We start from the raw sequence: 11,347 nt of genomic DNA on the forward strand, positions 1-11,347 counted from the left end.
ATTACGAATATTGTCTGTCAGTACAGTATTCATGCTCATAATCTGCTGCATCAGATGAAAGTGATGTCTTGAACACCAGTTGTCTGTGTTTCCCACATCACAGACCCATCATCAGTCTGACACAGCTGCACTGGCACAAAGGAGACCACTGCAGAACATAATCACACAACTCAGGTGTAAATCAGGTAAACATCAAGAGGATGCTGGAAGAACAAACACATCACATCTGCTGTGTACTGCGTGTTATTAACACTGGACACTTATTTACTGTTTATATCATTCTAACTTTGCTCACATTATCTCTCGTTTCCATAATTACACCATTTACAGGTAAATTCACAAAGGGATAACAGTGAATAAATGCTAATTCACAAAGGGATAACAGTGAATAAATGCTATTTTTAAACAATCACAGAAAAAGGGCATGGTAGAAAAGAGCTTTTTTTTTTTTGTTTATTACTAAATACAAAAGTATTCCAATGTTGCAGTTTGAAACGTAGTACACCTTCTTTTGTATCAAATTACAACCTGTCTTCAATCTGAAGTAATGGCTGCGGTTAACAACCATTTTTGTTTTCCTTATATTACATAAATGTACATTTACGTCTGTTTAAAAGCAACAGACTAAGTCCATATCACTGTCATGTTAACTGCTACCACTGACAGACTCTTTGACAGTGAGGGCTGGCGTGGGTCCTATGTGGGTCCAGATGTAGCCTTTTTCTGGTCGGATGGGGATGGTGGGAAACGGAGAGCTGCGTGACTTGAAATATTCAGAGGGGGCGTGGCACACAAACTCCAGGTACTCCATCTTTCTGGGCAGATCCTCCTCTGGACCTAATACAAAACAGGCAAAACGTAAATTAACCATAAATGGCGTAAAAATTGGAAAAATAATCAAATACATTTCTCATTGCTCACCAACGATGTACGTTCCAGGATCAAACTGGTCTTTTGGGCTGGCCTGGGTGGGGATTAACCAAGTCAGCGCAGCACTCTTTTCACAGTACTGGTCCTGCACGAAGCCTCGAATCTGAGCGTAGTACGGCTTCCCGTCTTCCTCATCCGTTACCTTGATCACATCTCCTGTCTGGTAGTATACACCCTGCGGATACAAATATAAACACAGAGGATGACGACGGTCACAGGACGAAGGTTTGGTGCTACCGTGCTGTTATTAAACCTGCAATTACAAGAAGAACTGCTGAAAACATGCTATTGAATAGAAACACAAGATTATTTTTGCTTAGTGGGGATTTACACCATACCTTATAAAACACAGATTCTGACGTGATGATTGTTGCAACAGATTCTGGTGCTTTGATTGGCTAAGGAAAGAGATCGCACACAGGGGTCAAACACAGTCGACTCATATTGCAACACAAAAACAAGAGAACTAAATCTAATTGCTGATCAAATCCATCTCTAACTTACATTTTTGAGTTTGAAAATGTGTCTTCTTCCTTTTCCTTTGGTTGACACCTTCTTCTCAGATGCAGGAGCTTTGTACTTGGTGCTTCTCAGTCGTGCAGACCTCCTGTGGATCTCCTGCTTGGACTAAAGACAAAAGAGACACATAACATTCATCATTCACCTATAACAAAATATAGGCCAACAACTCTTAATTACTGGACAATCGATTAGATGAAAGAAATGTCCATCTTAATATCTGAGGTGAGGTTAGGTGAGGTCTTTCCAAGTGCTTGTTTCGTCTCAAAAATAGAAAGACTGCGGTATAAAACAGAGAAAGGGAGCAAAGATGTAACAACTGGAATGTGTATTTGTGTAACTTTGTCCAATAAACATAAAGTTGAGGTCAAAAAGAAAAGAGGAGAAAATGTTTTGTACTTGTTGTAGCCCCAGAATCTACCTTGATCTCCAATGATATTGTTAACACAGACAACAGTCTTCCTATGGTGAAGAACATAGTATATATAACGTTAGTTTATATTTAGTACATCCTCATATCCCAGTAATGTCACTACATTACAGTCTGTTATGCTGCTGCTTCTTCAAATATATACAACACTGAGCTGTAAGTAGAGTCCACTGACACATGAAGTCTGTTTTAGAGTGGGGTTTCCCTTTGCTCCCACGTTAAAGACTCATTTTAACACACACAGGAACCAACCTGCTTCCCCCCGCCATTGCTGGGCTGAGTGTTGGAGGACATGGAGGGTCCCGATGCTCCGCCGCCGCTGCTCTTCCCTGTGCAGTTGTTGCAGAGGATTTCTCCCAGGTTTCCTTTCTTCCACATCGACGAAGAGTTCGTCTTGCAAACAGCACAGCATGGTTTCAAACCCAGCGGCATCGTTAACTGGGCAGAAGTACGAACACAGAGAGACGATGGTCGCTGATCACCAGTAACACACTGATGTGTCTCCTAGCAACGACACAAACAGAGAAACATCTATTTCCTTTCTACGAGAGACCTTAGAGGACTAGCTAAGACATTCAAGTGATTAAGATAATCACGACAGCATCTAATTGCAACCTGGATTGTTTATTTCCTCAACCACATCAGCGCCATTGCTAACGCCACTGTCTTCTTCTTTGCCTCTATTGACATCGTTTCTTCTTCTGGGTTTTTTTTTTTAGGCTGTAGGTTTAGTCTAGCGCCGCCACTGGAGTGGAGGAGACTGCGCCGAGCTCAGTGTGGATTTAACTGAATATATATATATATATATATATATATATATATATATATATATATATATATATATATATATATATATATATTTATATATATATAATAAATAAAAAATGTTGGCCATAAAAAGAACCGATGTTATGTTCGTTTTGTATTTTTCATTAGAACTTTTTGTTTTAATTTTTTATTTTCAGTTCGGTTTAGTTTCCAGAGTTCGTTTGCTTGTTTCAATTTAGTTTTTGTTAGTTTAGTTTATTTTGTTTTATTTTCATTATTAGTTTGGGGTTTTTAAAAACTATAAGACGGGTGTATTTGTCAGGGGCAAGATTTAAAAAGTTCAGAATAGGAAACACTTTGTGAAAGCAGTTGACATCCCAGTCTCAATACACATATATGCACTAATGCCTCCTCATGCTTGTTGTGATGATACATTTTTTCAAATTGACTAAAGACAGTAGTTTTTATTTTTTATTCCAGTTAAGTAAAATGTTTTTTTCACACCTACTTTTAGTAGAAGCATGTACTATAATAACCTTGGGACAAACATCAGCAACCCAGCGGCATAATAGTCAGAAATCAGTACAATGATGAAGATAGTTAAGTTATCAACATATAATAAAACAAAGTAAAAATGAAATAAAGTGTTTTGTAAATATTTTAAGGAATCACATACAATTTTAGTACTGATTTAAAAAAGACAAGAAAAAATATTTTTGCTCCAAACACAGGAAATAATTTATAAAATCTCCAGCACAAATTATTTAACCTGTATTAAAATCACAAAAACACATTGCCTTCCATATTGATATTAATGGCATTAAAATAGTAGGACTGCAACTAACAATTAGTTTCATCAACAAGTAACCTGTTGATCATTTTCTTAATGAATCGATTGGTGGTTTGATCCATAAAATGGTGAAAAATATTGATCAGTGTTTTCCAAAACCCAAAGTGACAAAACCTCAAATGTGTTTTATCCCCAACACAAAGAAATTCAGTTTACTGTCCCTGAAGAAACCAGAAAATATTCACAGTTCAGAAGCTGAAACCAGAGATTTGGGGGTTCATTGTTCTTTAAACATGACAACAATCAAGCGAATATCAAAAATAGTTGCCAATTGATTTAAAAGTAAAGTAATCGATTAATCAGCTAACCTTTATACCGCCGTCTGCAGAGGATTTCTGAAGCAATACCTGCCAGGGGAAGCTTTGACAATATCTAAATACTGTATTCATATTATTATTAAATTATTTATTTGTAATAATACCTGAACACATAAAAGTTTCCACCCGAGGTGTCTCCGCTCCAGCAGGTGGCGGTAGTCCGCTACAAAGACCGCCAACTACCGGGAATTAGAAGTAGAAGAAGAAACACTCCACTGTTCAAAACAATACTTTAAGTTCCGGCTGTCTGGCGCCGCGTCCTCATGAAGATGTCTCAAAATAATCCCGACAAAGACGACCAAACGTCCGCTAACAAAAAAACCATCTCCCTCCCGATTTCCCGAGTGCGGTTGATAATGAAGAGCTCTCCGGATGTCTCCAGCATCAACCAGGACGCGCTTTTCCTCACCACCAAGGCGACAGTAAGCCGCAGTTTAATGCTCAATCATCGGTTCACCGAGCTCCGCTAACTATCCGCTCATTCATCGGGTGCTAACAGGGATTAGCTCGCCGTTAGCCTATCGGATACATGTGAACGCAGCCGCTTGAGTTTTTAACTGGTTGCCCCAGTGGTCCCAGTTTACCGTGAGTTTGTCCCATTGCTGACCGTGTGTTGTGTTGTTTGAAGGAGCTGTTTGTCCAGCACCTGGCCGTGTCCTCGTTCAACAGCGGCTCCGGGAAAGAGAGCAACAGTCTGTCATACAGCGACCTGGCTCACACCGCAGAGGAGATCGAGACTTTCCACTTCCTCACAGGTGAGACTGCAGACTGATGAACCTACAGGGATCCTACTGGAACTGTAGAGTAACCTGGAACCTGAAGAACTTGTGTTTATTATTGTGATACACATATTTAACAGTTTATCAGATCCACCTAACAACCGTCTCCACAAAGGCTGTAGGTTAAAGAGAGGTGTTCATTCAACTTTATGGTCTTTTGGGTGCTTTGGTGTATTTTTCACACCCATGTTGATCTAAATGGGCCTGACAACATGTTAGAAACTCCTCTTCATATAATACAAAACAATTTAATAACAAACCACATCCTCAAAAAATGACCATAAAGTGGAATTAGCACCTCTCTAAAATAGTTTAATAATTTCAACTTTTATGAAAGTAGGATTTATTGCATTGTTTTATAGTTTAATGTTTTATGTCTGTAAAGATAATAACTGCTTTATGGCAATGTTGGGTTTTTATATAATTTTTGCATGATGGACAAGGATGTACCGTTAATTTGTCAGGCTCATTTCAAACAAGTTGTTTAAACAGGTTATCCATACAACAGTTTTTATTTTGATTGATGTTTTCCACAATATTTACTGTATCATGTTATATATGGATTTTGTATTATAAAACTACAGAGTCTGTGATAGACGAGGCGTATATTGATTTATAACCCAGCTCTAAAAGTTTAAGTCCAACCAGTTCTTTATTGTAACTGTGAACTTTGTATTCTTTGATTTAACTTTTCCATCATTATTTTTCCCACTGTCTATTAAAAGTTACTAAATCTAATAGAACTATATATTTGGGAGCTGTTGCACTTTAAAGTAAAATATTAAGAACTTTTATACGATAATGAACAGTCCACATCTTATTCTGGCTCTTGATAAATACTTCCTTTAACACAAAGTTTTGTTGTAGCCGTGTAGTCTGCTGAGGAAAGCTCATGTTTACTGTGTGATTGCATGTTGATCAACCAGTCATGATTGAAAGCTTCGTCTGTCACCACCTGAAGATTCCTGAAATTACTATAAGTTGTGACTGTAAGAGCGAGTTTGACATGGTGTAATATTCTCTTCCTAACCGACAGATATCCTGCCTAAGAAGATCTTGGCACAAGATTACCTCAAGTCTTTGGAGCAAATGCAAGAAGAGGACACTGACTTTTAAAAAAAAAAAAAAAAAAAAGTACACTGGCTGCATGTCACTTCTGGACAGATGTTATCAATTGTACACGCCTTTCATTGAGAGCAGAATGACTGGCAGACGAGACACCCGGAGCTGTCTCAGTGCTTTTAAATACATTGACAGAGTTCAGCTGTAGGGCTTACGGAAGAAGTTAGTGGACAAACACGGAGATGAGAGTAAAACCGCAAAATCAAATAACGTCTTAGATGAACACAGAAGTTGTGACAGATGTCTAAGAAACCTAAATTTGTAACAATGGCCTAAACAAAGCAGCCTTAGATCATCAATCATATTGCAATTGATCACCTCTACAAAGACAATATGTTTGTGTAGGTTAAAGCACTGTTGTAGCTAATAAATGATGTACTTGAATCGTAGATTACAGAACGATGTTGCATACGGCCCTATTCCTAGACTATCTTTAAAGGTCTTCTGGTAGCAGTGTCTTATAAATGTCATGCTTGTTTTGCATGCACAACAATCAGGAGGAGTGAATTGTTTTGTTCTTAACAACTTGCAGGCCTGTATTAGTTCATTCCACATAACAGACCACACGGCTGGAGCACAGATGTCTCAGCTCCTGATTTATTGTTGCCTTTTAAAATATGATTTGGTGAACACTTTATTTGAGACATGTTGTAAAACATTGATTTCCAGGTGAAATGTGCTGATATTACTGACTCTAAGTTCTACATATACACTTATGTTTGAGTTCTGAGTAGTTTATCAAATACTTGAAAGTGGTTTGAACTAATCAAAAGTTTAAATACCTCCTTTTTTTCCCAGCTTAACTACAAAGCAACTGAACATGCTGTGTTTTTTTTCCAAATGAAAATTCACTCTCAGCCTAACAGATGTGACTATTCAAAGTGTATATAACAGCTGGCCAACTTATAAGGCATCTTCCTCATACATTTACAAGTTAATTGTTTAGATTTGATATTAAAATAAAGATTCATGCTGTCTGATATTCATGTTGCACCATATGGGTTTCACACCACAATCTTGGGAGACGTGTTGAACGTTATTCTGCTCCAAGCCCCACAAGTGTCTTGCGGTTTTACGAGAGGCTGTTAATGCGACCATGAAAGCTCCATGTGGAACACGTTTGCAAAAGGGGAAATGTAAAACTAAATTTAACAGCTACATGTTCATCAAATCTCCCTGATAATGTGAGGTTTATTTATTTCTGCTGAATCCAGGTTACATGATGTTACAGATGTTTTTGATGACATAAGATGATATAACAAGTATGTTTTGTCCTCATAATACGGATAATAGTCCTGAGCATGCATGCTTTTGCTACATTGTTGTACAATACGTGGATATATAAATACAGTTCAAATAAGGGAAGAAAGAGGCAACAGGTCCTTGTCGCTGTCATTGTTGCATGAGTTTGTAGAGTCGAAGCTGCATGTTGAGCAGAGTCTTCTCTAAAGTAGAAAAATGATTCTCCAGGACGTTCGCCATATGCTCTCTTCCATCTATGGCGTCCCTTGTGTTGGCAAGATGCTCCTTCATGCTGAAAGGGACCACAAGTTAATGTATGAGACTTTCTGACACACTTACACGTTACTGTACATGAGATATTATATATATATATATATATATATATATATATATATATATATTTACAACTGTCCAAGAGTAATTCCTCTCACATGTGATAGAGAGAGTATTGGGTTGCATTTGTTCTCTCTAAGTGTTTTAGTGCCAGAGCCTCGTCTTGGCCAGATGTCCCGACAGATGACTGTTGGAAAACACTTGAAATGACTCAGCTGCTTGTCTGGATGCTGTTTCCACTCTGACTTATTTGGCATTCAAGCTGTGTTTTGTTTGGGCCAAACAAGCAATACTGATCCAGGGTTCCTGACTCTCTCACTAACAATGATTTAGATATAATTCCACAGCTGGCCTTGGATCAGTATTTACCAGAAACTTACATAATTTGTCTCTACAGTGGGGCTGTACTTTGTGACTGATACCTGAAATGTATGCTTCTAATGTATATTAGTATAAATATGCAACAACAGAGAGCCAAAACACTCATCCTGCATAATTCAACAAGAAATCATATTATCCCTACTTCTACTGGTACAGTTTATAATGTTCTGTTGCTGGTTTTTAACTGAAAAGAAACATTTAAGACATAATTTGGGGACCCCACTGTTCGGTGCTGAAGTCCATCAGCGGCCACAGCACTGCCGCCTGTGCTCATTTCACTTATTCTGGGGCTATAATGAGCATTTAAAAAGCTCTTTATTCACAAATGGATATTGGCTGTTTCACCATTTCATTTCTCAAAAATATATCAGGTTAGTTTTTTAAGTCAAAGAGAGGGTCCAAAGAAAATGCTATTAACACTGCAAGGGTCTTGCTTTTTTCTAAAATAAATGATAAGATCCCCCACCCCAATCAACTTCATACAGTCCCTGCTTCTCACCTTGTGAGGAGCCCCTGCTCTGTTCCTTCTCTCCTCTTTTCCGCCAGAGAGACAAACACCTTCTCCATGGTCTGCATAGTTTCCACCACACTCAGGTGGTCTGAGTGGATCCCCTCCACCTCCTCTCTGGCTTGGTGTTCATAGGAGCTCCCTCCCTCCTCCACACCGCTGGAGGTGGACACAGCCTGCAGGGCAGCCCTGTTCTGGAGAACGAGCAGCCGGGACCTGGCAAACTCTTCGGGTCCGGCTATGTTCTCCCAGCAGATTGCAGGGGATGGCGGTAACCAGAAGCGCTGGGTGCAGTTGACTGGTTTTCCTGGGGTCTCTGTTATGAAGGGGCTATCAGCAGGGAAGCTGTGAAGCAGGTGTAGAAGAGATGATCCAGAGCCCCACTCCAGATCCTCAAGGTCTGGTTCCCCAGACACTTGTTCAGGGGGAAAAGTAGGAAGAGGCTCTGCCGCCCCTGCACCCTCTGCTGGGAAGCAGACCCCCAACAGGAGGCAGAGCACAGCCCTGCTCACTGCCCCCTGGAGCATGTCCAAACTGGCTGAAACACACACACACACACACACACACACACACACACACACACACACACACACACACACACAGCTGTAATGACTGGAAAGGAAATTTGTTGGCATCATGACAGACACTTATCCACTAAATATTTTTTCCACTGCGGTAACTGTACTGTAACACAACTATTGTTTAATTCTAACAACACGTCTTCTCTTTCCTCTCAACAAAACAAAACAGACACTTTTAGTGAGTCACGATGATAAAATCATCCAAATATGCAGAGTCCCATGCAACTAGTGGACAGACGAATGTGCATGTCGAGGAGGAATGGAGTTATTTTGAAATACTTGTATTTTACTTGAATATTTCTACTTTGTCCTTACATATTTTATACATTTTCAAAAATAAATATTGTTCTTTTTACTTCACTACATTTATTTGACAGATATAATTACTATATAATAATAATATATTAAGATTTTACATAAAAACGCTGTTTGTTGTCTTCATTGTTGAAGATTAAACCAGTGGTTTCCTTTACTTTGTGCTGTTTCAGACGTCTATGAGCTGTTAGTTCCACAGTAATTTGTTAACACAACAGTAAAACAGGGTGCGAACTACAGGGGAGCCAGGGGGAGTTTGGCTCCTCTCAAAAAGACATAAGGTCCCGTGGAAAATGTTGGAGGGTCTCTAAAATATTGAAAATATGCTATTTTCCCCATGTATTTATAGTTTTCCTGTATCTTTATCATCATATATCATGTGTAAAATTAGGCTATTATTGATTAGTAAATATCAGATGTGCTGATATAAAGCCAGTAGGCCTACATGATTGCAGCTATGAATGTTTATGTGCAACTACAGTGCAAAAAAAAATACAAAAAAATTAGCTTCCCTGAAAGCCAAGGTATAGTCCGCACATTGCAGTAAAATGCATAGCTGCACCAGTAATAACAATCTAATAATATCTTATATAATAACATATCACTCATATGAGCAAAACAAATTTACTTTAATACTTTAAGTGCATTTTCTGATGTAATTCTGTATTTTTACTTTTGAATGAAGAACTTTTACTATAGTAAGTATTTTACGCTGCAGGTTGTTTTACTTAAAAATATCTGAATACTTCTTCCATCATTAATTTAAGAATAACAATGAGACTTTTCATTCACATGAAACTGACAAAAATGGCAAAATGTATTGTAGAATTATCCTTCAAAATAAAAGTACACATTATGCTACATTTAATAAATAGAAGAATAATTAAATACAGTCTATTCAGACTAAAAGCTGACATATAATTTACCTTCAAGAACATTATTTTTTTCGGTACAGTAACACATCTCCAAAAGGCTGCAGCACAGATGTATGTTTTACTTCTTACATTATATCCGGAAGCGTAACTCTCAGTTTGGTAGCTTCATGGTTCTCCAGCAGAAGTTAAAAAAAATAAAAAATAACGAAGCACCACAACTAATCCGCAACCTTAACTCATACAAACATTTTTCCTCATTAAAACTGCTTTATTTTGTCCACATTGTGATTGTAACACGTCTCTTACCTTGCAAAGAAACCCCAGCGACGAAGCAGTGAGAGAGTGCTGCGACGCTCCTCTGGTGCCTGAAGTCGTCGGAAAAAATGAGTCGTCGGCTGCAGCCTGTTACATGCGATCTGAATCACTATTTACTGGCCCGGTAACAGCAGAGCCAGGAGAAAGGATTTTCCGTCAGAGTCTATGATGGAGTAATTAAAGGAAACTTACCCCAAAGAAGGTTAAATGCACTTGTAGTCTGGCTATGATTGTCTCCTGATTTTACAAACACCAAACACACATGCTGGAAACAGAGAGCTGCTGGGATTTTCTGTAATTTATTCCTACTTAACAATGTGGTCTTTTGCTTTTTGTTCCTCTAAAGACTACAAGTCAGTGGGTCTGTGAATGGAGCTGGGGGTGGGATGCTCCTGGAATTTATGAGTCGTTTTACAATGTGTCCTAAACAGGACCAGCCAGCCCTGATTTTGGCCCAATTTTAAACTCAAAATGTGCAAAACAACATGTAATCACAGCTGGTTGCCAGTTCAGATATACCCATAAACATCTAGTTACATTTGCTTTTTTTTAGGAACAAACACAAAAGTTTTAAAATGTACCCAAATTTTGGAGGAACTTACGATTGATGATATGTCTTTATTTAGTGAGTCTTTTTAATGGCCAGGGATTGACATCATAGGGCCAGAGGCTTACACCCTGACATAAGCAACAAGGAATGGGAGACATATTTTGGCACAAACAGTCAAGGGTGTTGTAATTTCAGGGGAAGAATGGACATGAGGCACACATAAAATGTATGTCAGGACTAACTGTAAATCATAAACATTATTTATGCAGTGAAATGTTGTAAGATCACGCTGCAGTGCTGTCCACAGAGGCACTTAGGTCTACAGCTGGTGGCAGCCAGATGTTGTTTACAGGTCCTATTAATGACTCTCAAACCATCCCAAACCACATTTTTTGACTCAATAGTGAAATAAATCCGGTCACATTTACTGTGTGGTCTGATTTAAACATTTATTGTGTTCTGATTACACTGACACAACTTCAACACATCAGACACACTGTAACAGAACATAAAGAAAACACGCCCCACAGCA

At 38.5% G+C, this 11,347-nt stretch overlaps 3 protein-coding genes across 5 annotated transcripts; 1 reads left to right on the forward strand and 2 right to left on the reverse strand.

Annotated features, from left to right (window-relative positions):
- Nucleotides 1-227: 227 nt before the first annotated feature.
- Nucleotides 228-2,572, reverse strand: gatad1 (GATA zinc finger domain containing 1). Its single transcript, XM_051389826.1, has 5 exons — nucleotides 2,132-2,572; nucleotides 1,435-1,557; nucleotides 1,269-1,328; nucleotides 922-1,105; nucleotides 228-837 (listed from the first exon to the last, which is right to left on the reverse strand). Exons 1-5 carry the CDS (start codon nucleotides 2,309-2,311, stop codon nucleotides 647-649), a joined length of 738 nt encoding a protein of 245 aa, XP_051245786.1. The 5' UTR covers nucleotides 2,312-2,572; the 3' UTR covers nucleotides 228-646.
- A 1,451-nt stretch (nucleotides 2,573-4,023) lies between these two features.
- Nucleotides 4,024-6,697, forward strand: chrac1 (chromatin accessibility complex subunit 1). Its single transcript, XM_051390395.1, has 3 exons — nucleotides 4,024-4,236; nucleotides 4,443-4,569; nucleotides 5,630-6,697. The coding sequence occupies exons 1-3, from the start codon at nucleotides 4,078-4,080 to the stop codon at nucleotides 5,707-5,709; spliced, it is 366 nt and encodes a 121-aa protein (XP_051246355.1). The 5' UTR covers nucleotides 4,024-4,077; the 3' UTR covers nucleotides 5,710-6,697.
- Nucleotides 6,698-6,888: 191 nt separating this feature from the next.
- On the reverse strand, nucleotides 6,889-10,628 carry si:ch211-57n23.1 (uncharacterized). 3 transcript variants are annotated; one of them, XM_051390394.1, is made up of 4 exons: nucleotides 10,458-10,628; nucleotides 10,257-10,315; nucleotides 8,171-8,713; nucleotides 6,889-7,249 (listed from the first exon to the last, which is right to left on the reverse strand). In XM_051390394.1, the coding sequence occupies exons 3-4, from the start codon at nucleotides 8,704-8,706 to the stop codon at nucleotides 7,108-7,110; spliced, it is 678 nt and encodes a 225-aa protein (XP_051246354.1). In that variant the 5' UTR covers nucleotides 8,707-8,713; nucleotides 10,257-10,315; nucleotides 10,458-10,628; the 3' UTR covers nucleotides 6,889-7,107. The 3 variants fall into 3 exon arrangements, with proteins under 3 accessions (XP_051246354.1, XP_051246352.1, XP_051246353.1); XM_051390392.1 differs by having other exon boundaries at nucleotides 8,171-8,717; XM_051390393.1 differs by having other exon boundaries at nucleotides 10,257-10,628.
- Between the last annotated feature and the right edge of the window lie 719 nt (nucleotides 10,629-11,347).

This window comes from Dicentrarchus labrax, unplaced genomic scaffold (assembly GCF_905237075.1).
Source record: "Dicentrarchus labrax unplaced genomic scaffold, dlabrax2021, whole genome shotgun sequence".
NCBI classification, from domain to species: domain Eukaryota; kingdom Metazoa; phylum Chordata; class Actinopteri; family Moronidae; genus Dicentrarchus; species Dicentrarchus labrax.